This window comes from Colletotrichum lupini, chromosome 4 (genome assembly GCF_023278565.1).
Source record: "Colletotrichum lupini chromosome 4, complete sequence".
Lineage (NCBI taxonomy): Eukaryota > Fungi > Ascomycota > Sordariomycetes > Glomerellales > Glomerellaceae > Colletotrichum > Colletotrichum lupini.
The window spans coordinates 124,027-150,803 of NC_064677.1; the positions used below are offsets into that span (position 1 = coordinate 124,027).

Genomic DNA, 26,777 nt, shown 5'->3' on the forward strand with positions numbered 1-26,777 from the left:
AACGTCGATGAGGTCAACGGGGCCACAGACCGAGCACTGCGCGCTCGAGAGACAGACGTCGGATGGGAGTGAGGTACAAACGGCCATGTATCTTGAAGCGAGCGGGCTAGTAATAGAGGCGAGTATCTACCTGAGCCCAGCTTGAGGTAGGTACTCCGAGCTAAAGTAGGTACCTAGGTAGGGTAGGTAGGGGAATAGACGGGAAGGATGGGAATTGGAAAAGGAAGCTAAGACGGATGCTTTCTACCTGACCTTACCTTAGGTACCTTAGGGTCCCGATCGTGTTACCAATCACTTAGTTTGACTCTCGCTTTCTTATGTTTGTGGCGGAAGAGAAGAACCTAAGGGACGATATGAGGTAAGGTTAGGGCAACACGATCTCGAGGATGCCTCCCCTCTCCATGCTATGCGAGACTCTACTTTCTTCTCTCTTATTTTTCTTGTAAATATGGATCAGGTCCCATACGGTACCACATTCCGGGTCGAAGCTCGCCCCTTGAGGTGTGACGCGTGGGATCAATAGAGTCGGGCAGGAAAGAAGACAGCCGAGTTGAAGAGAGGACGCGAAACCGCCACACGAGTAATGAGGCAGTTGAGACGCCACAGTCGACGCTCGGCTAGAGATGAGGAAGGCGCTTACCTGATGAGTAAGGATGATTCCTCACTGTATCCCAGTAGATATGCAAAGAAGAAGGAGAAGAAACAGAAAAAGAAAGAAGCGCGGGAGGGAAAAGCGCGTTCGCAACCGTGGATGTGGAACAGAGGAAGGGACGATACAGAGCTATGAGGTAGGTGTGGAGAGCACAGACCACACATCGTGCGTCATTCCTCCAACAGCGCAGACGCACCTCGATTAAATCAACGGCAGGAGCTCCCGACGTCACCACCACGACACCTCTCCTGAGTCCTGTGCCTTCCTTCTGCCTCACCTACCAGTCAGTACCTTACCTTACTATTGAGCCATGTGCATGGCAAGTGCGCAACCAATTTCTTTTAGATTTAGGAAAGAACTTGTCATCGTACCAAATTCCAAATAGCAAGCACCTTCCTCTCCTCCTTTTCTTCAACGTAGCGTCCGTACCTTAGAGGTAGGTAAGTACCTTGCATCAATGGCAGGTGAGAGCCATCTTGGTCTACCTTAGTTCCTTCCCCAGTCTAAAGTAGGTATGAATGAAGCATTTGGAGACATCCGTTACACCAAGCAGAAAGTCAACGGAGCCAAGCGGGTAGAATTTGCATAGTTACCTTCCAGTTCCACGTCTACAATTCTCCATTTTATGACATGGACATTCCGTCTTCATTGTAGATTTGCCGCACAACTTTGAACTTCTATATCGGCACGCATCGGTAGCAGACATTGCAGAGTCCACCCAATTCCTCCAGTCTCTCCACACATCTTGCGTATGCGGAGTATTGCCGGTATTCAGCCTCACGGACATGACCTCATCGTCCCATTGCCAGAGACAGAGGCTGAGGCAAAGACATTCACTTTGTTATTCACCAATGTCACCGCACGCGCTGCAGTGTAGACAGCTATTCGAGCCGTGATTGGAATCTGCCACACTCTGTCTGCTCTACCCAAGGTATACGAATGCCACCAGGGAACACAAGCTCCGTCGTCCACTCACATTCGGCTTGTTCCATCACTAATTCATCATCCCAGCAGATAATGCGCGCCTTCTTGCTAGCTCCGCCCAAGTCGAGCTCACCGAACCCAGCCAAAGTCTCACCTCCCTTGTCCAAGAAAACAACCATTCGGACTTGGGACTCCACCTCAAACGATACACACCGAGGCTCGCGGCTTGCTTTGCAGTACCGTATCGTATTGTCTACCTACATCGCCGCCGCTGTTTACTGAGAGAACTGCAAAACAACGGCTCCCATGGCACTCTCGATGCTGGGCTGATATGTACGACACTGTATTCTCTATGTTTGATTACTTATCAGCAATCATGAACACAAGCAGCCATCCGATCGTGGCATTCTCGTATCAACTGTACATCTTACCAGCCAATGTACCATGCAGCCGACCCCTGCGCCTCCAGCTTCACCGTGCGCCACCCCCAGACCGTCTGGTCCGTGAGCTGAGCAAAACCTCCGGCTCCATGACGATGCGATCTCGATGTCATCCAACTCCCGCTTACTGGCTTCCCCGTGGTTGGGTTGCGTTTCCGATATTTTTCTGCAATATCTGCAATCTTCGAGACGTTGCCAGCCCTCTCGTACGAGGAACCAAATACCTAGGTATCTGCACCGACGAAGCCCCCATGTATCTACTTTCTCGATCATGGCACGATTGCCATCCATACGCACCCAATGATTGGGCGGCTCCCTACCTCAGACTCACTCGCCGCATTGGAGCGACGAGATACCTGGCTGGTTGAATAATGCCCAACTAGCCATGCCGCGAGATCATACGCAACAACATAGCACCGCCCGTTGGCTCTTGGTAACTAGACTGTTGCAGAACGGTTGCACAATTGCGATTACACATGACGACTGGCAAAGGTGCTTTGAATTCCAACATTACATAGTGAAAACTAAACAACACCATAATGCAAGATTCGACGCCTGCTCCATCGCGCTAGGGTATCTGGAAGGCCACGTAAAGAAAGGAGGCGGACTATCTTCCAAGCCAGCGCGGCCCGGTCACATCACACGCACTGCCATCCGCCCGGCCGCAAGCCGAGCCGGGACTGGTGGTGTGATACCGGGTCCGTCTTCAGCGGACCCGCCCTCCGGCACCGGCGGTGCCGGTGCGGTCGCTGCCCTCGCTCGGGTCTCCCGCGTCTGCCAATATTGACTTCGGCAAACGGGACAATCAAATCTTTCAATCAAGAACCACGACGAGAGACACTTGGCGTGGAAAGCATGTTGGCAGTTCTTTAGCGTCAAGATATCATCTTCGGACGGTTCACTTGCAGACGCGGACAATTTTCTCTTCCACGGCCACGGCATATTCCAGCTTCGCAGTATGGCCTTCACATCACGAACCTCATCCGTACCTCCGACCGTAGACCGGCTTGTCTCTTCCCCACTTCCTTCTAGAACACGGGTGTGCCCACCGGAATCGGGGGCCTTCAGGGTGATCCCTTGCGTCGGTACTGCTCCGGCAGCATTGCAGTTGCTTGAGACGAACAGTGGACCGATACAGATGGGACTATTGGTGGCAGCGTTAGCGACCTCGGTGTATTATGCATTGGCGAACTCTGTTGTCGGCTTCCCCCGCGAAGATAGCGCACGCCTCATACCCAAGGCTTTCCCCGCAGTGACCAACTTGGCGAGAGATACTCACCATTCCGGTTCCGAGTCATGCCGATTGAGCTTCGACTCGAGATCCAATCCGTCGAGGGTAGTGCTATTGCACTCGGAAACTGTGCTCAATTTTCGTCGGGCGTCTTGGAACTTTGATGTCTTGGGATGATATTTGCGACGGTCTTGTATGCGCAGATATGTGAGGCGGACTCTAACGACACGCATGCTCATCAGCTCCTCGTAGCTATCTTGCTTCGGAGAGGGGGGTTCAGTACGGTCTGTACAGCGGCCCGCAGACGAGAAGGACCATGAAAAGCGTAAGCAAAATTATGCCAAGTTCGTCCATGCAGCCGGTGGGTGCCCGACGAGGGGCATGCCAGACTCCTAGACCGACTTGAAAGTGATAACGGGCACTTTTTGCGCAGGTTAATCGCGAGTTCTTCAATGCCAACAACAGGATGTGTTGTGGCTTTCAAAAGCTGCACATCGCATCTGTGGTGAGAAATGCGGCGACGGCGACCATTTAACTCGGCAAATGTGGACAAGCGGCGGCGCAATCAAGGCTGATCAGATGACAACAAACGCTACATAGGCCGACAAGGCACACCTACAGAGCCCTCGTGAATGGCTGGAGTCAAGAGCCGAGTTGGTGATACGCCAGATGCGAGCTCTCTGCCATCAGCCACCAATACCCCTCATTCACCCAAGAGCACCGGCGTTCAGCTATGGTGTTCTCACAGCTGGGCGCCCAGTCTTCCTTGCAAATGGCTGTTTGCTTGAGATAACAATGAGTCGACGAGTTCCAACTTCCAACAAGGCCACACATGGCTCATTATCTTTGATTTTCTCTATCCATACCTGCTCAAAACCCTCACGATATCGTTCTTCGTGGGCCAAGAACCTTGGCTCCAAATTACGCCGAATCAGACGCCTGTCCAGATGCAACTCTTTCTGGGGGTTAGATAGAATAGCCCAGGTTTGTGACGTAAAACTGGCGTGTGATACTGGTCTTGGTATCCTTGGTAAGCGGCGGGACGCCTCTACTACCTTGCCTCCGTTTTCCCAAGAGAGGCCGATGAGCCTGTCTGGACTCCTGGGCAAAGAGACTGAACTGCAACGGGGCAGGGAACGAAACGCAAAAACGAAGCAACGGAGGGGTTGATTGACCTTACACAGTAGATACCCTAACCTTTTCAGTGGATGGGCGGGGGAATGTTGGGGTGACGAGGACTTTCACCAGGGAGTGCCCCTCCATATCCCCTCTACCCCTCCGGAAAGTTGGAAACTTTTGAATGAACCGCCATGGAGACCCCAGGATTTGGAGGTGAGAAACATCTACGGAGTACTCCAGACTCCAACTATCCAACACCAAGACGCATCCACGAACCCCAGGAGAGCCGGCGGCGGCGCTGGAGGAGAGGAAAGTGGACTCTGGAGGAGCGGCGCCGGCGCCCAGCAGGCCGGCCAAGAACCGCCAAGTTGCCCGTCATCCCTTGGCTGCCAGACTGACCTACCAGAGGTTCAACTCTTCTCATTTGCAACCCACCTCATATGTCCACCTCGGGGCGGCCAAGACGTCCGCCGTCCAATACCATCAGCTGACCAGTGTCTCTTGCGACACCGAATGGAGAAATGCGATCAAGCATGCTGGAGAAGGATTTGGCAAAGACCCTGCTCCGAGTATCCCGCAAACGTGCACTGGCATGATGAGCTGGAAGGCGTGGTTGTAGCTGGATGGGCCGGGCTATTCGCGGCCTTGTTTTCTATGCCCAGAAAACATCGGCCTATCTGAGGGGCTCACGATATCTCTCTACACATTTCGATAAGTCTCCGAATTGGGCTCCTACACTTCTCGCCCAGTATCTAGGCGTCTCACTCGGGGTGGCTGTGTTTCTGGGCGGACCCGTTCTTCCCCCGCCCGTGTTGCGCCCGAGTTGTCGTGAGTCGGTGATACTGGGTCAAGATCCCGGTTCATGTTCGTCCTCTCCACGTTCCTCGCAGCCGTAATTTGTGTAGACTCTGGGCAGGCGTTCTCGTGCGCGGGGTTCAAAGCAAACCATGAGGGGAGAGAGGTTGAGAGGAATAGCGACGGAAGACTTCGACTGACGTTGTCAAGTGCAGATGGTGTGAGTTGAATATGGTCGTCCGGATTGACGGAGGTTCGGAGCCCACCGATCAAGTTCGAACCCGCATATTTACGGCGTGTGAATCTTCGAAGAGTGACCGAAAATATCGGGAACTTTTGCGACTTTGACGGTGCCGGCGTCTTGCCATCGGCGTCGAAGACGTTCAATAACGCGTCCGCTCACCTTGAACGACCTGGACAACAGACGGCGCTTTATAGTTGTGCAGAGCACTGAGAGGCCTCCCAAGCACATGGTGCGGCAGTTGTCGTATGCTGTGTGCGTCACCTTCTGGCGCCCGTCACTTACAACTCCGGATCTGGCATGTCTAGGTCCTGGCCATGAGAAGGAGCCGGAAGAGCAGGATGAGCCAGTTGACCGTCGTGCAGCCGGCAGCAGGGAGAGTGGAGAACGGCGGGGAAAATGGCACAGAGAGCCCCTCGTTGAATCTTGAAGAGCTGTTTCCGACGTACGAACCGCGCTGCCCAGGAAACATGTTAGCTTCTGGGCACTTTCTTTGGATGTACACATATCCCTGCGACAGCTATGATCATCACCCGGCGGCGTATACCATTTCTAAATCTATTGTCCCTATCCGTACATATGGGACACCCCGGAGTCAGCTCAGCGACACTGAGCTAGACTCGGCCTTACCGCAAGCCCGCCAGTATTACGCTTCAAACCTGTCAAGCCTACAGCCTACCTTAGACTTTGAGAAAATTGTACGGGTACGGTCTACGACCAACCACAGTATACGATCTTGGCGCTATTGCAGATACACTACTGCAGAGGTGACAGCACCCCTGCAACTGGCAACCTTCTAGAAGGAGGGCACCCCCACAATGGATGTTTCTTGGAAGGCAGAGAGATGTCTTACTGGCCGGAGGCGTAGTGGAGAAGGCAGAAACTCTCGTCTTCTGTCTTTCTGGGCGCAGCCAAATTCATCACCGAAAGCATCGATCCCTCAACCTCACCCACCCCCTCCTCCATGCTCTTGTCTCTGGCGGGTCCAATTGTATTCTCCATTACAATGCCCAGCACCGCTCTCAGCCTCTCGAGGAGCGGGCTGCCCAGAATGAGGCCCGCTGCCCAGAGTCTCGGCAGCTCGACATGGCAGGCGAGGGCGTCGAGATCCAACCAAGATCTGGATTGCGTGCTATTGAATCGCTCGCGTGTTCACGACCGATTTTCGGTCGAACAGCTTGAGATTGCTCCAACATCATGGAAAGCCTGGGGGTACCCTTGAAAGAGCCCCGCGCAGAGCCGCCAAGGCTGAAGGAATACGCCCTCGACACCCATGAGAACGCTTGTCACGGACCGCGAGGAAACTGATAGATGTGGGCGTTTTACGCCCCCCTCGTACTGTCCGTCTATCTTGTTATGAAGTCATAACGCCCAGAGATGATTCCCGTCCCGGGGCACCAAGTACATGTATACATGTTCTCCCAACTCCCCTCTCGAATCTTTGGCTTTTTGTTCCTCGCCTCTCTCGACATACTCTGAATCAAGTCTTACCACGAACTTTTTTTCATTGTCTCATCTTTCCTACTCATGCTTGACTGTTCTCTTGACCTTAAGGGGGTAGAAGTGCTTGAACCTGGATAAGAGCAGAGCACTCACACCTTTGCCCGTTACAGCTCGTATTTGTCCAAAGACTTACACATCCCTCCACTCCGATTGGTCCCAGCGACCGCTCTTGGAATCTCTTGGAGAGCTTCTACCAGGTGATTCGGAAGTTGGTCCATCGTTACCTGTCTTCTTGCTGTTCACACTCAATCGATTCAGCCTTTCCCCTGGTGAACAACTGTCAACATGGGAAAGAAAGATCCCGAGGCTGAGGCTATGGCCAACCACATCTCTGGACAGTCTAATAAGCCCATGTCCAGGCCGGCACATGCTTTGGCTACCGAGCAAGTCGTCCAGGAGCTGAGAGCCAACCCAGACGACGGCTTGACACCCGAGGACGCCAAGACTCGTCTCGAAGAATATGGCCGCAACGAATTTGGCGCCGATAAGGGCGTTCAACCCGTCAAGATCTTCATTGGACAGATTGCCAATGCAATGACCTTGGTATGGCTTCTTCGCCTTCTTCATTCTTCCATACAAAGAACGACAGACTGACGCAGACATCAAATTAGGTTCTGATCCTGGCCATGGGTGCTTCTTTTGGTATCAAGTCTTGGATCGAGGGAGGTGTCGTCGCTGGTGTTATCTTTCTTAACATTACTGTCGGCTTCCATCAAGAGTTCAAGGCCGCGAAGACGATGGATTCCCTTCGATCACTTAGCTCGCCTACTGCTCAGGCCGTACGCGAGGGCCGTAACATCACCGTCCCCACCGTCGAGATTGTGCCTGGCGACATGGTCGAGCTCAAGACTGGTGACACCATCCCCGCCGATGTTCGCATAATCGAAGCTGTCAACTTTGAAACAAACGAAGCCTTGCTCACGGGAGAGTCTCTCCCCATTCGCAAGGAGGCTGCTCAGACTTTTGATGATGAGACTGGACCTGGTGACCGCCTCAACGTCGCATACAGCTCCTCAACCGTTACGAAGGGGCGTGCCCGTGGTATCGTCTTCGCTACTGGCATGTATACCGAAATTGGTCAGATTGCTGCCGCCCTTCGGGGCAAGAACTCACGCCGCCGAGAGGTCAAGCGTAAGGAGGACGGCTCCGCCACCTTTGGGCGCTACCTTCAAGCATGGACTTTGACCCTTTCCGATGCTGTCGGGCGCTTTTTGGGCGTCAATGTTGGAACACCTCTGCAGAGGAAGTTGTCTAAGTTGGCAATCCTTCTCTTTGGTACCGCTGTCGTGTGCGCCCTGATCGTACTGGGAGCAAACAATTTCAACACAACGCAGGAGGTTGTGATTTACGCCGTTGCTACTGGTCTTGCGATGATTCCTGCCTCGTTGGTTGTGGTCTTGACGATTACCATGGCTGCTGGCACGAAACGAATGGTCCAGCGTCACGTTATTGTTCGCCAGTTGAAGAGTTTGGAGGCCCTCGGTGGTGTTACGAGTAGGTTCACCCCAAAAGCACTGATGATATTTACCAATGACAGATGCTAATCCACCCGTAGACATTTGCTCTGACAAGACCGGAACTCTTACTCAAGGGAAAATGGTTGTCCGCAAGGCCTGGGTTCCTGGAAAGGGTACATTCTCCGTTAGCAACACTAACGAGCCCTTCAATCCTACAACGGGCGACCTCGGTCACAGTTCTGGCCAGCCCAAAGACATCAACTTCGGTTCCAAGGAGGGTGATGGCGAGCCATTCTCCAATGCCGAAGCTGAGGATCGTGTGAAGGAGAGTACCGTTCTCACGGACTACTTCAACGTCGCATCCCTCGCCAACTTGGCCAATGTCCACAAGACCCCTGAGGGAGAGTGGCACGCCCGTGGTGATCCTACCGAGATTGCCATTCAGGTTTTCGCATCCCGTTTCAACTGGAACAGGCTGCGTCTCGCTGGCGAGTCCAACCGGTGGCAGCAGATTGCCGAGTTCCCCTTCGACTCCGATGTCAAGAAGATGTCCGTCGTCTTCGAGGACACTCAGACAAAGGCAGCATCGGGAAACAAGACCTGGCTCTTCACCAAGGGTGCCGTCGAGCGTGTCATCTCTTCTTGCCCTACGATTCAAATGGGCGATGATGTCGTTGAGCTTACCAAGGACATTGAGCAGGACATTTTGGCCAATATGGAGGCTCTTGCCCGCCTTGGACTCCGTGTCCTGGCCTTTGCGAGCAAGTCTGACATCGGTACCGTTGATAACCATGATAACCTTGATCGCGCCAACTTCGAAAAGGACCTCACTTTCCGTGGCCTCATCGGTCTCTATGACCCTCCCCGTCCCGAATCCGGTCCTTCGGTCAAGAAATTCCACGAGGCCGGTGTCAGCGTTCACATGCTTACCGGCGACCATCCCGAAACTGCTCGTGCCATCGCCCTCGAGGTTGGTATTCTGCCCACGCGCATGAATGAGATTTCCGCGAGCGTGGCGAAAACGATGGTCATGGCTGCCCACGACTTCGACAAGCTCTCAGACGACGAGATTCATAAGCTGCCCAACCTCCCGCTGGTCGTCGCTCGCTGTGCCCCTCAGACTAAAGTTCGCATGATTGAGGCTCTTCACCGACGTGAGCGCTTTGTGGCCATGACAGGCGACGGTGTGAACGATTCTCCCAGTCTGAAGCGAGCTGACGTCGGTATCGCTATGGGTGAGAGCGGCTCTGATGTTGCTAAGGAGGCGTCCGACATTATACTCACTGACGACAATTTCGCATCGATTCTCAATGCCGTTGAAGAAGGTCGTCGCATGTTTGATAACATCCAGAAATTCGTCCTGCACGTGCTGGCCTGTAACGTCGCCCAGGCTCTGACTCTTCTTATCGGCTTGGTCTTCAAGGATGACAGCGGGCTTTCCGTGTTTCCCCTTGCGCCTGTCGAGGTCATGTGGATTATCATGATTACCTCCGGTCTTCCTGATATGGCTCTCGGGTTCGAAGTCGCTGCCCCGGATATCATGGACCGACCTCCGCAAGACGTAGGTTTCTCCGGGTCATTTCCTTTCATGCCCGTCGCAAGACACTAACCTAGTCTAGATGAAAATCGGCGTCTTCACCTGGGAGCTGATGCTCGATATGCTTGTCTATGGTGTCTGGACTGCTACTCTCTGCCTTGCGTCTTTCGTGCTCGTCATGTTTGGCTGGGGCAACGGCCAATTCGGTAGCAACTGCAACAACACATACTCGGAAGAGTGCGATACTGTGTTCCGCGCCCGCGCAACCTGCTTCGCGAGTTTGACCTGGTTCGCCCTCTTCCTCGCCTGGGAGATGGTCAACATGCGCCGCTCTTTCTTCCGCATGCAACCCAAGAGCACAAAGTACTTCACCCAGTGGTTCTGGGATACTTGGCGCAACAAGCTTCTCTTCTTCGCCATCCTCATCGGCTTCATCACGATCTTCCCCCTCACCTACATTCCTGTGCTCAACACCAAGGTGTTCAAGCACGCACCTATTACATGGGAGTGGGGCATCGTCTTCGTCGGCGCGGTGCTCTTCTTCATGGGCGTGGAGTCGTGGAAGTGGGCGAAGCGCGTCTACTTCCGTCGCGTGGCGCACAAGGCTCACGGCGGCACCAAGGACCTTGAGAGCCGTGTGTTTGGCCACTACTATACCATTGGCGGTGTTGCGCTTGACTCGTCGCCTACCCTTGGTAGCCGGACGATGACGAACGAGAAGGAAATGCGGGATAAGGGCTACGGGTACTCTAGCGGAGGCAGCAGGTGATTATGGGTAGGTGATGCACATTCTCGTTCATAGCGGAAGATTGCAAATTTGAGGAGAACAAAGCGTAGGAGGCGAAGTGATGATTCAATGAGTTCATATTAGATTTTCATGGATAAAGATAGGCGGTTGACAACAACCAAGAATGAAAAGCATGTTTTTTTTTTAGTACGCCTGCCGCAAAGCACACGCGAGAAAAGCAGATTTTTAATTATTACTGAATAGATTACTATGAGACTATCAAATCTATTGATCATAGGTAGAGACATAACGCTCCTGACGGAGAACGGACACCAAAACCACGGCACTTTCAACGGCTCCTAGTCATCGCTCGCGCATACAATCTTCTTCCTCCTATCATTGCCATAACCATGTTCGATATGACTACATGACTGTCATGAACAGGACCTGAATACCGATCCACGCCACGAGCATCGACCACATGATGGAGGTAGATGAGCCCTTGGAGGTTACATATATGGTCCTGGTGGGCTTGACCGAAGAAGTAGTCCTCGTCGCCTTTGCTTGCTTCTTGTCCGAGGTTGAACGGGCTGTCGGTGTAGGCGTGGTGTCGCTATCAGCGGTCTTTGTAGTTGAGTTCTTTGCTGACGACGAGGATGAAACGCATTTGGTGACCAGCCTCTCAACTGTCGCAGTGACGGTAGCAGTCTTATCTACGGCGGTTGCTTTGGCGTCGTTCAGCAGGACGCGGTAGTTCGAGGCTTTTGCGTTGAGGGTAGACGCAGCTGCCTGCAGTGAAGACGACAGCGCGGCTTGGATTTTGGCGTAGCGGGGGACTCTGCGTGCGAGGGTGCATAAGGAGTCCTGAGCCGAGCTCTCCTCGGGCTTGCAGGGTCTGATTGGCGTGTTTGCCATCTTGAGAGCTGCTGCGGTAGGGGCCGGCGCTGCTGTGATCCCACGAGGAGAGAGGTTCTTCGCAGGCTCCTCGGGAGAAGTTGGCTCGATTTCCATCTTGGCAGTTTCCGTCGCCACGGGGAGAGCAGGAGCCTGAGATGGATCAGGAGTAGTAGTATTATACAGAGGAGGAAGGCCAAGCTTCTTCGCGAGGGCTGCCATCCGTTGCTTCTCCCGCTCCCTCTCCTGCAACCTCGCCTTCTTTCGCGCTGTCTTTTCGAGCTGATGGATGTTGGCCCATTCGTAGTAGGTGGGGAGGTGATCGCACGAGACCCTGCAGGCGCCCGTGTTGGAGACGTGAAGCCCGACGCGGATGCACTCCTCCTTGTAGCGCATACCGATGTTTTGGGCGTAGTTTTCGTAGTCTTTGTTGAGGGGGCTACATCTTTGCTTGTCTCCTCCGGCGATGGCGGAGGGTGTGAGGCTCAGGAGAGCCAGAAGGAGAGCGATAGGGGCTATCATGTCTGTTGTAATTTGAGGCTGCTCTTGAGGTGATTGTGCTCGAGATGAGGTTGGGAAGACTCTGGTATAGGCAGCTCCGCATGAGGTCTAAAGATTGTTAAAAGAGGAGAGATTCATCGAGCAGAGGCAAAGAAAGGCGCTCTAGATTTAAATAAGCAGAGTTTTGTGCGAATTCTTCACTCGAGGCTCCTTGATGGCTTACTCCGGTGTATGGTTCTCATCGCAAGGGTTCATGATGCCGGAGTTGACTTTTGCTCACAAGCGGCAAACATCAATCAAGGTACTTTGGCGTCCCGCGATGGACATTCCGAAATCCTTTATCTTGATCTCGCCAAGTTTCTCGAAGATGAACTCGTAGCCACACGAACAGTTGATTGTGGCATGAACAACCTCATCCATGTTCTCTTCTTGCAGCCACAAGGTCGAAGCATGTCAACTCTTGTCAGTCAAGGTAAGACTCTCACCGAAAACCTGACAAGGTCAGCGAGCGCTCCACCTCATAGATTTCATCTTGTTGGGCAGACACCGTTGGTCAAGAGCGGATAGAGTTGTCGCACAGAACAGACTGTTGGCCACAGCTCCCCTAAACCTTGGACCAACCAGGACTTTGGCCGTTCCCCAATGGGGCATGTGAGCTATCGCATCAGCCGTGGGCCCTCTAGTCTCGGTGCTCCCTCCATCCCTCCGGAGTCCGGATAGAGTCTGTTCAGTCCCATTTAATTGACTCTTTTCTCATGAACCTGGTTCATCACTGCTCTCAAGGTCTTTCATCTTGTCTTTGTGCGGGAGCTAGCCACCGCGCCGGCTCAAAGTTGGGGTTCTTGAATGAACTCTGATCCTTAGCGCGTAAGGAGTAGGCAGAGATTTTGATCGCATTCTTTACCACCACATAGGTGACGGAACCTTGATGTTGCACTGATGTTGGCTTTGCTCCCATAACATCTTTCCATAAGGCTACAATTTCTACGTTGACTCAGTACTACACAGCCAAGCAGAAAGTGGCGCCGATGGAGCAGAGACAACGCAGACGGATTTCGTGAAATTAGTGTGCCTTGATTTTTTCCATCTTCAACCCACTTCATGCTGCAAATGGCTCGCAGATCTCGCCGAGGGGCCGTCCGTCACCCACCAAACCCACCAAACCCACCGAGATCGTCCAGCCTCTCCCAATCTTCGCTGACTTCTTCTCATTCCCAAGAAACGTTGACATCAAGCTTATCCGATATGGTGTAGTGGCCAACATGATGCCCTCTCATCACAGTGAGAGGTTAGGCATAGCCCCGATTTCGATTCTCGGTTTCGGAAATATCATTCGTTTTGACCCTTTTGACAACTTCGCCGACGGTACGGTTCGCAGACAAACGATGTGATTCACCATTCTAACCTTCAAACCGAATGCATGCAAAGGTGGCTTACTTTTGATCCTCTTGCTTCCTTGGCTTCCATTTGTTTCGGAATCGGTGACAAGGCAGCATTGACTAGGTAAGCCGAGGTTAATTTGGACTTTGGAGAAGCGATCTACCTATCCGTAGCTAGCTTCTCAGACTTTCTCCTTACCGTGTTCTGCATAGCCGGGAGAATACCCTCAAGCTTGGTGGGATTCCTCCGCACGCGTGACGTATTCAGTTCCCAGACACCTCCACTCCCGCAACCTTGAACGCTATTTAGCGGATCTTACCTGGTCCCCGAGCACATCTCTCCGTCCACATCACGGACTTTTTCCCCTCACCGTGAGTCCTTGACTGCTTGAAACCCGCGAACCCGGATTTCGGCGACGGGCAACCATTGAACCGCCGGAGCAGAGTTGTGGATACGACCTCAACTCTTCATTTCTTATATAGCATACCTTGAAACCGAGTAAATCATTACCTCATCATACACTACCCTTCTTTCAGTACCTTGCCTTACCTTTAACATCGTCGTCAACGAACAACATGGCGGCATTGGTTCCCGTTTTGGTAGCCGGCCTCGCCATCTTCGGAGGCTTCAACTATGCTCCAACAGTCAAGAGGTCAATCGCCCTTGCAGGAATCGGACGCGAGAAGCTAAACACCCCCGTGGCTCAAGCCGGAGACTTGATCTACATTGACGACACAATTCATTGCGAAGATATCCATTACCACGAACCAAGCGGCCTCCTCTTCACGGCTTGTGAAGACAATGAAGAGAACCGTGCCAAATGGTTCCCTGGCCTCGGAAACCTCAATGATCCACTCGTGGGAAGCAAACAAAAGGGCTCTATTCACGTCATTGATCCTAAGGTATGAACATGAGATGCCAATGAAAACTCATGCCTTGTACGTTTGACTTACTCGCTGAATTAGGATATGACCCAAAAAAGACTCAAGTTTGAGAACTTTGACTCGACCTATGTTACCCATGGCATCGATGTCATCACGGACCCCAAGAGGGCCGATGCAGTTTACATCTTCGCCGTCAACCATGTACCACACCCAGACTACCTAGCAACCAAGATTGGAAGCCAGGACTCTCAGCAAGTCACCCAAAAGTCTCAGTCGCGCGTTGAAATCTTTTACCACATCCTCGGATCATCCACCGCCAAGCACCTGCGAACCGTTATTCACCCGCTGGTCAAGACTCCCAACGACATCTTCATCAAAGACCCGTACTCATTCTATGTAACCAACGATCATTATTATGCCGACGGCGTCGGAAGACATGTCGAGGATATATGGCCAGGTGCAACCTGGACCGACACCATCTACGTTCACATCGAGGAGATATCATCTTTGGTTGCCACAGAAGGCATCAAGGCCGAGGTAGCTCTCTCGGGGATCCGCAACAATAACGGCCTAGGCCACAGTCGCAAGACCGGAGAAATCCTAGTTGTCAACTGCGCCGGCGGCGAAATGCTCATTGGCGAGCTATCCTCAGACCCGAAGAACACCACCATCAACATCATTGAGTCCGTCCAAGTGGACTCGTATATCGATAACCCCAGCTACTTTGATGACCCATATAAGACTGACGTCTTCGACGCTAGCGGCTTCGTTCTCCCTGGCCTTACGCGGCCTGTCGATATCCCGAAGCAAGTTCACAATACTACATCGGACATTGGGTCGATTGTGTGGTACGCCAAGCCAGCTGCGGGCAGCAACGGAGGCTATGAGAAGAGATTAGTATTCGAGGATGATGGCACTAGGGCCAGATCCGCAGCGGCGGCTGTCTTGGTCGCTATTGATCCGGCTCAAGAGAAGGGAGAAAGAAAGGCATGGCTCTTTGTCACTGGCTTCATGGCTGGTAGTGTTGTTGCCGTCAAGATTGATCTTTGAGGGCGCGACGGATGATCAAGGAACACGCCCCATGTTTACAGCACCCATTGAAGACTGAAGCAATGGGGCTAGTATCGATCGATTTGCATGGTTTGAGTCACTCGTTGGCACAGCTCAGGGGCGAGGATTTGCAGGGTCGGGGAACGTTGGCCGTATTTCAGGATTGAAAAGCGCAATGCCAAGCTTGGCAGACGACGATGAAGCATACTTGCATGATTTCTTTAGTTTTGTATTCTGCCCAATTTCCATACCCTACTCTGTATGTACCAGACAATGAATATTTACTTTGACATGACTTGCTTTGTCAAAAACCTCTCCTCACTTGAGCTATGGATGCCGCCTCATGGAATAGGAATCCCCAGCCCGATAGACCTCCTGAATGAAGCGGTCCACGTCGCTGATGATACGGATCGCCTGGTTGACGCTCGGAGACGTAGGCTCGCCCATAGTACTCTGCCAGCCTTGTAGTAGCTGCTTCAAGTGGTCGCCAGCTCCCAACACTTCCGGCCCGATCATGTCTTTTAAAGCCGGGATACGGCACGCTGCGAGCAGAACAAGCATTGCACCAGCCATACTGCAGCCCACACATTAGTCATGATATCTCAATGCAGAACAGTCACGAGTGACAAACTTACGAGAGGGAGCAGATCCACGTGTCGACCATGACTGTCTGCCCAAAGCCCCTCAGATTGAGGATATGGAGCAGGCAGGCATCCAGGCACGCCTTGCAGTTCTTCAGCGCATCTTGGCTGACCAGCAGCTCAGAGCTAGCTCCATTCCCACCAGCCATACCACTCAGCATCCACATCAGGTACGGTCGGTAAATCACACTCCTGCAGGTGAGATACCTCTGCCGCAGGAAACCGCCATGCTCCGTCGCGGTACCTTGGTTGTTTCCTAATTCGTTGAACCCGACACTGAATGCAAACGCCGGAGGAAGCACCTCTCGCCAGTCGTCGAGCTGGTGGTTCAGCTCCGCAACGACATAGGGGAAACGGGCGTGGTCGAGGGCAGCGCCAGTCCCGCGTGCGTAGAGGAGCTGATGGACGCGGTTGAGGAGGCGGCGCATGGAGATGCAGGCGAGGAAGTAGAGGGAAGATTGCTCCTCGACTTGAGAGTCTTTATGTGTGCTGTACTCTCCTGGGAGAGGCGTTGTAGACTCGATGCGGGCGACACCCGATTGTGGAAGCCCAGAGAGCTCCGCAAGATAGTCACTTGAGATTTGTTAGCTGCAGGCACGGCAACGTACTGGGTCACGGCTCGTACCTCTCAAGGATGTAACAAGACCAAAAGATCCTTCGGATTCGTTCTTGGTCCTCCGCGGACTCGGACTCTGGCGGGTAAGACAGAAGCAAAAGGCATTTTGCGGATGCTGCGTTGATATATTCCCACGCCTGCAAAGGCCGACGGAGGAAGGCAAAGTACATCCTGAAGTATCATGTTAGTGACTTTCTGTATTGAGAAACGATGCTCGATACTCACGCCGTGAAGAACAGGCAGTGGGTTGCAGTGCTTCCAACATTGGTGTGCACCACATGCAGCTTCTTCAAGACACTGTCAAAGTACATGTCACCCATGGCCCTCTTGGAAGCCCTCCGTTTACGATCCTCCTCGCTCAAGGAAGACGTGCTCGCCAGCCCCGTAGTCACTAGGCCAACACACCCCAGCGCCATTGTGAGCAGCGCAAGACAGACAAGAATGCTGTCTCCCTCAGGAATGCCATCGGCGATTAGGTTGCGGACCTGCTCAAGCTGGTTGCGAGACATGGTCGGATACCAAAAGTTGATGGTGTGCTCAAACGATTCGATGATCTCGTCAATGTCCTCCGCAGTCACGTAGGGGTACACGGGTGTTGCACGCGTCTTTACTGCCGGCCGTGACTGTTCGAGGTGGAAGATGGGGACATATCCATCCCTCATATTCGGAAAGGCGTCAAAATGAGGCCATTGTAGCACAGATTCTGTGGTACTCGTGTGCATAGAGTCGAGCACGGCATTCTCAAAGTTGTTCTGATCCTGCGGCTCCGAGATGGGGGTCCGTTGTGGGTGATGGATCTCGTTCAGAGGCGACCCGGAAAAGGAACCCCGCGAGGCGGATCGGAGGGCCGGAGAGACCACGGATGGACGGTGGTCGGCATACGGCGCCGTCCCCTTGAACACACCATCGTGAGATGGGTTCGGTGAAAAGTGGAATGTAGAGGAGACGGGACTGACGATGGTGGCCTTCATCTCATGAAGGAACTTCTCCACCCGGAGTACACCCTCAAGGATGAGGTCGCTCTTCCCGCGCCTAATGACGTGATGGTCAGAACTTAGACTCACAGCAAGAAAGCAAGTTTTCCTCCTACTCTCCTCGCGCCCCCGAGCTTGCGGAAGTCGGTGTTTTGCGCCGGGGATCACGGCTCCGGGAGGCGTGAGGAGACGAGTGTGGTTCTTTTGAGGGCCGGACTCCTTAACTTACGAATTAGCTTCGGACCCATAGGTGCATTCCTGATGCGACGCAGAGCAGGATGCGCATGGCGTGTTGCCATTGCATCTGTGCAGTGAGGTCTCGTTAATCTTGATGCTGTCCCGAGAGACTGGTTCGGTCTGGGCCTGGGTTGCTTGGCCGGCTTGTCTTGGTTCCACGTACCTGATCTTCCTTGCGCGGCATGTGTCGCACTGAAGTATGCGATGCGTTGTCAGCGATGAGCTTTTCGGGGTTTCGGCTGGGTAGCCGGCCAGAACATGTGGGGAGAGAAGAGTTTAAGCTTAGAGAGATGACACTCGAAAATGAGAGAAGATCTTCGCGATGGTGGAACGAAAGCAGTTAAGCGTGAAGTGTTTTTGGTAGTCGCAGTGTTCGTGAAGAACTCTTTTGGCGGTTCAATGTGACAGTGAAATGATAGTCACGAGTTGTCACTTTGTCCTACGCCAAAACGATACTTACGAAAGAGGTGAACTGTGTTGCTTGCAGGATTCTAAGAAAATGCAATTCACATACCGCATGACTTGTCCTCAACCTCTTCCTCGACGGCTCATTGATCGTGTCATTATCCAGTGACTCCATCGCAACTGCTGGGTGGCATGGCGTAGCAACAGCGTCCGTAACAGCAAGAAAGCCTGGTTCCGCAGTGAAGGGGGTTCTCGATCCGAAGCGGACCGAGTCGGAGCAGAGTTTGGGGGCAGTGGACTGGAGAAAAAAAAGAATGGACGGCACAAGGGGGTCAAAGGAGGAATCCCAGCAGCAGGACATGCATATATGCACCCACGTGTAGTGCGGGGGAAGGGCGATGATGTGGAGAAGGGGGTGAGTTCATTAGGAAGAATTTGGAGAAACGTAGACGGGGGCTTGGCTAGGAAGGGGAAAAGCTTGTGGGATCATGAGATGGTGGGATGCCGGGTAAAAATTGGACTCAGTCTAGGATCTCTATGGCTTCCCGTGGTTTCGCTCCGTGCAGCCCCGGCACGTCTATGAGGGGAGCCCACAAGGTCCCAGGCGGGGGAACATCAACATCGCTTGGGTCAAAGACGGATGTATGTCCCATCGTGGCATTCGTCTATTACGAGTTGGAGAGAAGCACATGTGACGATGTGACAGGTGACTCTCAACTCCTTCTAAGCTGTGCCGCTTTGCCAGTTTTCTGTAGGGATACAATAGGCGATTAAGCTTTTCCTTCATTCCTTCAGACGTGACCGCGGTACGAACACTTAAGTAAGACTGTTGGTTGGGTTCGCCTGATGTGGCTGTTCATAGAACATGGCGCCGTTAGCCCATTTTCTTAGTCCAAACGGTGCCGCCCCAATCATAGTGAAGGACGCTTTTTTGCACGAAGTACCATCAACAGACAGACGAATCGACTGTCTCCATGAACACTGGTTTTGATGTTGCACTTCGCACATAATGAAACATTCACATCGCAGATCATCTGAACCTTTATCAGAAACATCTTGATTAGAGTCTTTAGATAGCGAGATAGACGGTAAATGCAGGTGAATCCTAGCTCTAGACCTGGTGTTTAGACCGGTATCGCCCCACAAATGCCGCTTAAGCCCGGCCCGGTACAGATATCTACTAGACATACGCCGCCTTTTCGTCCTGGCCGACCTGCATAGTCTTCAGGACAGTCTCGGCCGAACGAGGCTCCAAGCTCTTCTTGACAGGGTTCGGGGCACTGAAGACCTCCTCCAACTCCTCAAGCGTACGATCCTTGGTCTCGGGCCAGAAGAAGTACTAGTAGTCAATTAGCGGAGTTCTGGCATATCCAGTTAGGGACCAGTGCGAAACTTACAATGATGACTGCTTCAAAGAGGTCCCAGAAGATGAAGACAATGTAGAAGTAGTACTTGATGTTGAGGAAAGCCGGTCCACTGGCGTACTGGATAACGGTGCTTCCGATAGCACTGGCAAAGTTACCGACTGCAGTACCCTTGGCGCGAGTGGAGGTGCTGAGGGTCTCGGCAATGTACATGCTCTGAAGAGGAGTCCAGCCGAAGCTGAAGACGATGCCGAAGATGTAGATGAAGGCGATGGTTGTGTTGGCAGCAGCAACGTTGTTAGCATCGTCTGTTGCCAATTTGGAAGTTCCCGTGATGATTGCGAAGCAGAACGAGCAGAAGATGATGGAGTAAATCAGGAGGGGTCGGCGACCGACAACATCCGTCATACGAGCTCCGACGAGAGATGCGAAGAAGCACAGAATCGGGTTGATCGCATTCAATGCCAAGACACGCTTCTCGTCTGTAATGCCGGCGTTCTTCAGTACAACGGTCTAGAATGATGTTAGTCATTTCCAAGTAATGGAAAGAGAGGGAGAACGAAATTACCAAGTAGTAAGAACTCAAGCTGTTACCACTGATCTGGCCAAAGAAGGCCATGCCCAACACGCAGATGAGGCGGCGACGGGCGGAGTGGGTGCTCCAGAGCTCACTGTAATCATACCAAGACTTATCCGATGCATCTGTGCTGATTTGAGATACCATCTCCTTCAGCTGGAGCTGGACAATAGGGTGATCGATAGAGCCCTCGCCATGGTACTTGGCAAGGACTTTCGCGGCTTCTTCGTGTTTGTCGTTCGCCATGAGCCATCGCGGAGATTCGGGGATGAAGAAGACGCCAACGCAAACGATACCAGAGGTAACCCTGCAAAGAAATGTGTTAGTGCCTGGAGAAGGATTACACGAAGAATTATCTTTTTGTTGAAGAGACTCACATCTGAAGCCAAATGGGCAGGCGCCAAGCACTGGTGCCCTCACCGCCATCGATGTAGGCGCACCCATAGATGACCCAGGAAGCTATGATTGAGCCTGTATGTAGTCATTAGACCTGGAGTAAGAGAATGTGCAAGCGACCAAGATAGACATACCTATGTACCAAGTGCAGTTGTAGATACCAGTGATAGTTCCTCGCCATGCCGGGTGTGCCATCTCAGAGACCTCAACAGATGACATGTTAGTTGACATGCACGACTAAGACAGACGCGATCCATCAGACTTACATAGGTCGGAGCAGAAACGCAGCAGAAACTGACACCAAATCCGAGAACGAATCGTCCAGCAAGGAATTGGCCAGAGCTGAGAACCATTAGCAACCGGTATGCGACCATAGAAGTAAAGGTATTCGTACGTTTTGGTTGTGGCCTGAACACAAGTGCCGATAATGACGATGGCAGCCCCGATAAACATGCCCCATCGGCGACCGAGGAAGTCGTTTGCAGGTCCGGTGAAGAAGACGGCGGCGACACTTCCGATGTTGTACATGGCGAAGATGATTCCGGTGCTCTCGTCAACAGTTTCCCTAACGGATTCGCGTCAGTCTTGTCATCAAATGCTTGGTGAGTTTTGTTTTCTGGGGGACTTACTTGTGGAAGTAGTTCAAGTAGGACTTCAATCCGTTCAAACCTCCCATCTTTAAAGGTGCTTCGTTAGATGATGATGATGGTGCTCAGACTCTGGGTTTACTTACCAGGGAACCATCGTAACCGTTGAGAGCTCCATTGAGGTAAGCTGTCGGAATTGTTGTTAGTAGGCCAACACTAATAAGAAACACCAAGGTGCGAACCAATAAAGAGGACGGCGTAGAGTCGGAACATGTGCGGCGTCCAGGGCGAATAGGCGCCAGACTGCGTCTGATGGGCAATGTGGACGGCAGTGTCGATCTCGGCAGCAGCATCGTCACGGCGCTCTTCGGCGTGGCCCTCAACCGTGGGGTCTGTCTTCTCGTCGGACATGGTGGAGGATGGACTGCAGACAAGCAATACAGCTCGGGAGGAGTGGACCAAGAATTCTGGAACAGTGGAACGGTGGAGAGATGGAGGTCTTGGAAGCCTTGGGAGGGTATCATCGATGGAGACGAAAGAATGGAGAGGCGATAACACGGCCGTCTTAAATGTTCTGACTGCAGACTCTCAGGCTTCTCTGCAGCCCATCAAAAGACAAAATCTTCTCCCCGCATTCGGGCCATCATACCATCCAAACGAAGGTCCCAGGAGGCAGAAAATACGAAAGAACCTGGGGTGACATGACGGACCATCAGCCATGAGCCAACACCACGGGCGCGCTTGCAGTTTTCAGTCAACGTTAGCCGGGGTCTGGACAATGTCAATCCGGGGTAACAAACACACAACAACCTTTCGTCCATCCAAGAGATGGAGCCCATGGGGGGAGCAGACGAAAGGGTGGAAATGGCTGGCAGGGTTGCATCAACTTAGACCGGCTTGTATCCGGATGGGTGTGCGGGGCCGGCCCCGACTTCCCCGGACCCAATCAGAACCACACGGGGCTGGGGGAGACTATCCCTCTTGCGTCCTCGTGGTGCGGAGTTGCCAGGAGTTGCCGGGGCTCTTGTAGGACAAGAGTGAAGAGTCTCTCTGGCAAAAGAAGTCGAAGGAACGCCAGGATAGGATGGCCTCGGGGTCGTACTACACCGACACCACCTGACTCGGAGCTACCCCGAAACTGCTCCAGTCTTTCTGCCCCACGCTCCCTCGTCATATGGCGGGACAAACTTGAGTGAGCTTCACGAGAGGGAACGGGTGCTCGCAGTCTGCAGATTATTTCTGGCGTTTCCCTCGGCCTTGCGTCCGACGTGTTACTTCGCGTGGAGAAAGTGAGAACGAATAAATAACGACTCAACCTTGGTAGCTGGCAAACTGATTGTACCCTCTTGCTTCTCTCTCTTCACATTCCTTCTCCCCTCTCTCCTTCCACCCCAAATCCGTGTCTCAGTCTATCGTTACCCCTCATCCAAACCGCCACGATGGCCTCTCAAAGTTTGTCTCTCCAGGCCAAGGAGGGAGTTCACGACTACGAGAACCCCTCCGTCTTCAGGCGCAACACCCTTCCTCCGCGCGCATACTTCATCCCAGAGACGTCCATCCTTCTCAATGGCGTTTGGGACTTCCACATGGCCGGCACTCCCGAGGAGGCGCCTTTGCCAGAAGACAAGGAGGACGAATGGGGCACCATCAACGTCCCTGGCCATTGGCAGCTTCAGGGACACGGCTTTCCGTGGTATACCAACACACAGTTCCCTATCCCAGTGAACCCACCATATGTTCCCAGTGAGAACCCCACGGGCACCTACAGACGAACATTCCACGTCCCTTCCACGTGGGATGAGAAGTCGCAATTGCGCCTCAGATTTGATGGCGTTGACTCCGGATACCACATCTGGGTCAATGGCACGCTCATTGGCTTCGCTCAGGGCTCGCGGAACGCGTCCGAGTTTGACGTCACAAGCATCCTCAAGAGGGATGGACCCAATGAGCTGTTTGTGAGAGTGTACCAGTGGTCCGATGCAACTTACATCGAAGACCAAGATCAATGGTGGCTTTCGGGTGAGTGGTCGCTTCGTTCGTCAACCTGCTTGAATAACCATCTAACGAGCTAATCACAGGTATCTTCCGCGATGTCACTCTCCTCGCCGTACCCGAGCAAACAAGAATCGAGGACTGGTTCCTCCGCACTGATCTCGACGAGAAGTACGAAGACGCGACTCTCCTGGCCACGGTCGACGTCAAGACCGCCGAGAAGGGCACCGTCAAGCTCACTCTCAGCGAGCTGGGCAAGAACGGCGGTGCCGTCATTGCGACCAAGGAGGCAGAGGTCACTGCCGACAACACCAAGGTTGACATCAGCATCCCCGTTACCAACCCCAAGAAGTGGACTGCCGAGACCCCTTACCTCTACCGGGTTGACATCACCCTGGGCTCCCATGCTGTCTATCAAAACATTGGTTTCCGCAAAGTTGAGCTCAAGAACGGTCTGATTTCCGTCAACGGTACCCCAATCCGCATCAGAGGTGTCAACAGACACGAACATCACAACAAGTTTGGCCGCGCCGTACCCATCGAGTACGCCAAGCGCGACCTGCTCATTATGAAGAACCACAACATCAACTCTCTGCGATGCTCGCACTACCCGCCCGACCCCCGAGTCTTCCAGCTTGCGGACGAACTCGGCTTGTGGGTCATGGACGAGGCCGATCTTGAGTGCCACGGCTTCTACGATGCTGTTGCACGCCCTCAGGATGTCGACGAGGCGTCAGACTACGAGGCGCGCAAGGCCATTACCTTCCCTCTTGCTGGGAAGTACACCAGCGAGAACCCTGAGTGGCGTGAGGCCTACCTCGACCGCATGGTTCAGCTGGTTCAGCGCGACAAGAACCACACCAGTATCATCATGTGGTCGCTTGGTAACGAAGCCTTCTACGGTGAGAACCACAAAGCCATGTACGAGTACGCCAAGAACTTCGACTCTGGTCGCCCGGTCCACTACGAAGGCGATGTCAAGGCCGAGACTGCGGATATGTACTCTTACATGTACCCTCCCATCGACCGCCTTACCAAGCTGGTTGAGACTGAGGGTGTCAAGGAGGACGGCAGCTACGAGAAGCCTGTTGTTCTCTGCGAGTACGGTCACGCCATGGGCAACGGTCCTGGTGGTCTCGATGACTACATTGAGGTCTTTGAGAAGTTCCCTCGTCTTCAGGGTGGCTACATCTGGGAGTGGGCGAACCACGGTATCTGGAAGGAGGATGCCGATGGCAAGGGCTACTATGCCTACGGAGGAGACTTTGGCGAGCGTCCCCACGACGGCACTTTTGTCATGGATGGTCTTCTTCATAGTACCCACGACCCTACTCCCGGTTTGATCGAGCTGAAGAAGGCCTACCAGCCCCTTCAGCTGTCAGTTGAGGGCAACCAGCTTGTCATCAAGAACAAGTACGACTTTGTTGGCGTTGACCACCTTTCCTCCACCTACAAGGTCGAGGAACTCGGCGAAAAGTAAGTCATTCTGGAGGAAGCTCTACTGATCTAGAGAAGCATGATTACTGACAATTTGTAACACAGCTCCGCTCTCGTCGCTGCCGGAAACCTCGAAATCCCCAAGATCGCCGCCGGCGAGACCGTCAAGGTCGACCTGCCCTCGAGCCTCGCGAAGATTAAGTCCGACAAGGAGGTCTACATCACCGTGACCTTCAGTCTCAAGGACTCCACAAACTGGGCCGAGCCCTCGCACGAGATCGCTTGGATCCAGCACAAGCTGTCCGGTGTTGCGGCAGCCTCTAAGCTGCTTAACAGCACCCTCACCTCCAAGTTGCAGGTTCAAAAGTCTCGTGCCAAGGCCACCGTCTCAGGCTCCGACTTTGCCATCACCTTTGATACCGCCCGCGGATATATCACATCTTGGACGGCTGCCGGAGTGCCTCTTCTCGTGAAGGACGAAGCCACTGGCGCGGCCATTATCCCCAACTTCTGGCGCGCCCCTACCGACAACGACAACCCCAATGATGCCCCCTACTGGGTTCGTTTCGGTGTTGACGCTTTTGACAGCTTCCTTCGATCATTCAAGATCAATGAGTCGACCGATAAGGTTGAGGTCATCACAACTACCTACCTCTCCCCTCGCGTCCTCGACTGGGGCTGGGAGACCACCACTACTTACACCATTGATGCCACCGGTCGCCTCACCGTCGCCGTTGACCTGAAGCCCCGCGGCATCAAACCCACCCACATCCCCCGCGTGGGCCTGAACCTGCGCCTGCACAAGTCGCTCAACAACGTCAAGTACCTCGCTCTCGGCCCCGGCGAGTCCTACCCAGATAAGAAGTCCAGTCAACACCTCGGCGTCTTCAGTGCCACCGTGCCGGAGTTGCACCAGCACTACGAGGTACCCCAAGAAGGCGGCAACCATCTGGAAACCCGCTACGTCAAGCTCACCGAGGACCACGGCCGCGGCCTTCGCGCAACGCCGGCTGACGCTGCTGTCTGGTCTGAGGAGGAGTGGCGCCAGTTCAGCTTCCAGGTCAGTCGCTACACTTCCGAGACGGTGCACAAGGCGGCGCACCCGTGCGATCTCGTTGAGGAGGATGCGACGCTCCTGCGTCTCGATGCCCGTGTTGCTGGTGTTGGTACTGCCGCTTGTGGTCCTAATGTCAGGGAGGACTTGAAGGTGCATGTCGGAGAGTTCAAGTTTGGATTCGTTTTGGAAAGAGTTGGATTTTAATGACTTTGGGTTACGACGAAATGGTTACACTGGTGTCCTGAGACTTGGACACATGTCACGGACAGCTAGAGCTAGAATTGGAATGAATGATTATGACTTTAACAGCCTCTTGCAAAGATTCTCAAAATCGTAAAATGCTACCAATTTTGAAAACGCAACACACCTGTCTCTCAGATTGATCGAGCGCGCTCCGAGGGTCCTGGTGGGGGTGGGCCTCGTGCTGGTGGCGTGCCCGGGCGGTACAATAGAAACTTTTGGCCCACCTCAACCACAATCGGCCGGTTGGCCCAATGGCAAGGCGTCTGACTACGACTAAGCGGTTCCCCGACTTAGCATGTTATCAGGAGATTCTGGGTTCGACCCCCAGGCTGGTCAGTCTTTTTGACTTCCCTCATGTCCCCTTCATTTTTGTTTCTGCAAGTCAAGTTGGGTAGGAATTCGGATTTCTGCTTGTCTTTGGCGCCCCTCGGTAAGTTTTCATTAGAAACTACTGCTTTTTAGCCGGAAAACGATCTAGACTTGTGGTCGAATTCAATAAGCGCCTATGTCATGTTCTCTTTAGGTTCTTCCTCATTTGACTTGTCATCCCGTTGATTCCATGCAGAGGTCATCTTAAAGCTAATCTCTATCCTGAATTAAGATGGCGCAATCAACAGAAGCAGAAGAGCAAAGTTCTGAGCTCGCCTGCTGTTCGTCAGCTCGCACTCAAGTCTTTAGTTATTCGACTGAACAGCGGGGATGTTACGACGCTGACCGGCGATCGACATTACTGCAGGTGGCATTCGACTTCCATTCCTGGACTTAGTATACCATTAGTAAACTCTTTTCATGAATCCAAGCAGTAAACCTGGTATTATGCACCTGAAGACTATGCCAAGTAAGCTAGGAACCTTTTCTACAACGTCGGATGCATCCCCCGCCTCTGCGATACGACACTACTGGGCCGTTCCGCCTG

General features: G+C 53.2%; 10 protein-coding genes and 2 non-coding genes across 12 annotated transcripts; 8 read left to right on the plus strand and 4 right to left on the minus strand.

Annotated features, from left to right (window-relative positions):
• Window positions 1–448: 448 nt before the first annotated feature.
• On the plus strand, window positions 449–1,858 carry CLUP02_07140 (uncharacterized protein; the record flags this gene model as incomplete). Its single annotated transcript, XM_049286136.1, has 7 exons — window positions 449–467; window positions 524–605; window positions 676–747; window positions 843–935; window positions 1,210–1,302; window positions 1,364–1,525; window positions 1,612–1,858. 7 exons carry the CDS (start codon window positions 449–451, stop codon window positions 1,856–1,858), a joined length of 768 nt encoding a protein of 255 aa, XP_049143279.1.
• A 94-nt stretch (window positions 1,859–1,952) lies between these two features.
• CLUP02_07141 (uncharacterized protein) lies at window positions 1,953–4,985 on the plus strand (the record flags this gene model as incomplete). The annotated part of the gene is made up of 9 exons (XM_049286137.1): window positions 1,953–2,379; window positions 2,431–2,449; window positions 2,509–2,788; window positions 2,882–3,412; window positions 3,542–3,612; window positions 3,713–3,752; window positions 3,848–4,412; window positions 4,496–4,532; window positions 4,607–4,985. 9 exons carry the CDS (start codon window positions 1,953–1,955, stop codon window positions 4,983–4,985), a joined length of 2,349 nt encoding a protein of 782 aa, XP_049143280.1.
• Window positions 4,986–5,098: 113 nt separating this feature from the next.
• Window positions 5,099–5,633, minus strand: CLUP02_07142 (uncharacterized protein; the record flags this gene model as incomplete). The annotated part of the gene is made up of 2 exons (XM_049286138.1): window positions 5,099–5,357; window positions 5,455–5,633. 2 exons carry the CDS (start codon window positions 5,631–5,633, stop codon window positions 5,099–5,101), a joined length of 438 nt encoding a protein of 145 aa, XP_049143281.1.
• Window positions 5,634–5,719: 86 nt separating this feature from the next.
• Window positions 5,720–6,710, plus strand: CLUP02_07143 (uncharacterized protein; the record flags this gene model as incomplete). The annotated part of the gene is made up of 3 exons (XM_049286139.1): window positions 5,720–6,100; window positions 6,177–6,550; window positions 6,608–6,710. 3 exons carry the CDS (start codon window positions 5,720–5,722, stop codon window positions 6,708–6,710), a joined length of 858 nt encoding a protein of 285 aa, XP_049143282.1.
• Window positions 6,711–6,779: 69 nt separating this feature from the next.
• CLUP02_07144 (potassium/sodium efflux P-type ATPase) lies at window positions 6,780–10,668 on the plus strand (the record flags this gene model as incomplete). Its single annotated transcript, XM_049286140.1, has 6 exons — window positions 6,780–6,853; window positions 6,985–7,117; window positions 7,200–7,448; window positions 7,517–8,399; window positions 8,461–9,923; window positions 9,982–10,668. The coding sequence occupies 6 exons, from the start codon at window positions 6,780–6,782 to the stop codon at window positions 10,666–10,668; spliced, it is 3,489 nt and encodes a 1,162-aa protein (XP_049143283.1).
• Window positions 10,669–11,049: 381 nt separating this feature from the next.
• CLUP02_07145 (uncharacterized protein) lies at window positions 11,050–12,042 on the minus strand (the record flags this gene model as incomplete). Its single annotated transcript, XM_049286141.1, has 1 exon — window positions 11,050–12,042. The coding sequence occupies one exon, from the start codon at window positions 12,040–12,042 to the stop codon at window positions 11,050–11,052; it is 993 nt and encodes a 330-aa protein (XP_049143284.1).
• A 1,218-nt stretch (window positions 12,043–13,260) lies between these two features.
• On the plus strand, window positions 13,261–13,347 carry CLUP02_tRNA109. The gene has a single exon. It is a non-coding gene; the product is annotated as a tRNA-Glu (tRNA).
• A 629-nt stretch (window positions 13,348–13,976) lies between these two features.
• CLUP02_07146 (serum paraoxonase/arylesterase) lies at window positions 13,977–15,335 on the plus strand (the record flags this gene model as incomplete). Its single annotated transcript, XM_049286142.1, has 2 exons — window positions 13,977–14,303; window positions 14,367–15,335. 2 exons carry the CDS (start codon window positions 13,977–13,979, stop codon window positions 15,333–15,335), a joined length of 1,296 nt encoding a protein of 431 aa, XP_049143285.1.
• Window positions 15,336–15,662: 327 nt separating this feature from the next.
• CLUP02_07147 (C6 zinc finger domain-containing protein) lies at window positions 15,663–18,633 on the minus strand (the record flags this gene model as incomplete). Its single annotated transcript, XM_049286143.1, has 8 exons — window positions 15,663–15,909; window positions 15,971–16,549; window positions 16,602–16,763; window positions 16,818–17,624; window positions 17,796–17,870; window positions 17,967–17,995; window positions 18,318–18,506; window positions 18,586–18,633. The coding sequence occupies 8 exons, from the start codon at window positions 18,631–18,633 to the stop codon at window positions 15,663–15,665; spliced, it is 2,136 nt and encodes a 711-aa protein (XP_049143286.1).
• A 755-nt stretch (window positions 18,634–19,388) lies between these two features.
• Window positions 19,389–21,543, minus strand: CLUP02_07148 (MFS monosaccharide transporter; the record flags this gene model as incomplete). Its single annotated transcript, XM_049286144.1, has 10 exons — window positions 19,389–19,547; window positions 19,606–20,085; window positions 20,141–20,456; window positions 20,527–20,620; window positions 20,680–20,749; window positions 20,812–20,887; window positions 20,940–21,110; window positions 21,175–21,221; window positions 21,279–21,319; window positions 21,375–21,543. The coding sequence occupies 10 exons, from the start codon at window positions 21,541–21,543 to the stop codon at window positions 19,389–19,391; spliced, it is 1,623 nt and encodes a 540-aa protein (XP_049143287.1).
• A 1,028-nt stretch (window positions 21,544–22,571) lies between these two features.
• CLUP02_07149 (glycosyl hydrolase family 2) lies at window positions 22,572–25,822 on the plus strand (the record flags this gene model as incomplete). The annotated part of the gene is made up of 3 exons (XM_049286145.1): window positions 22,572–23,151; window positions 23,211–24,600; window positions 24,667–25,822. The coding sequence occupies 3 exons, from the start codon at window positions 22,572–22,574 to the stop codon at window positions 25,820–25,822; spliced, it is 3,126 nt and encodes a 1,041-aa protein (XP_049143288.1).
• A 276-nt stretch (window positions 25,823–26,098) lies between these two features.
• CLUP02_tRNA110 lies at window positions 26,099–26,197 on the plus strand. Its single transcript has one exon. It is a non-coding gene; the product is annotated as a tRNA-Arg (tRNA).
• Window positions 26,198–26,777: the final 580 nt, after the last annotated feature.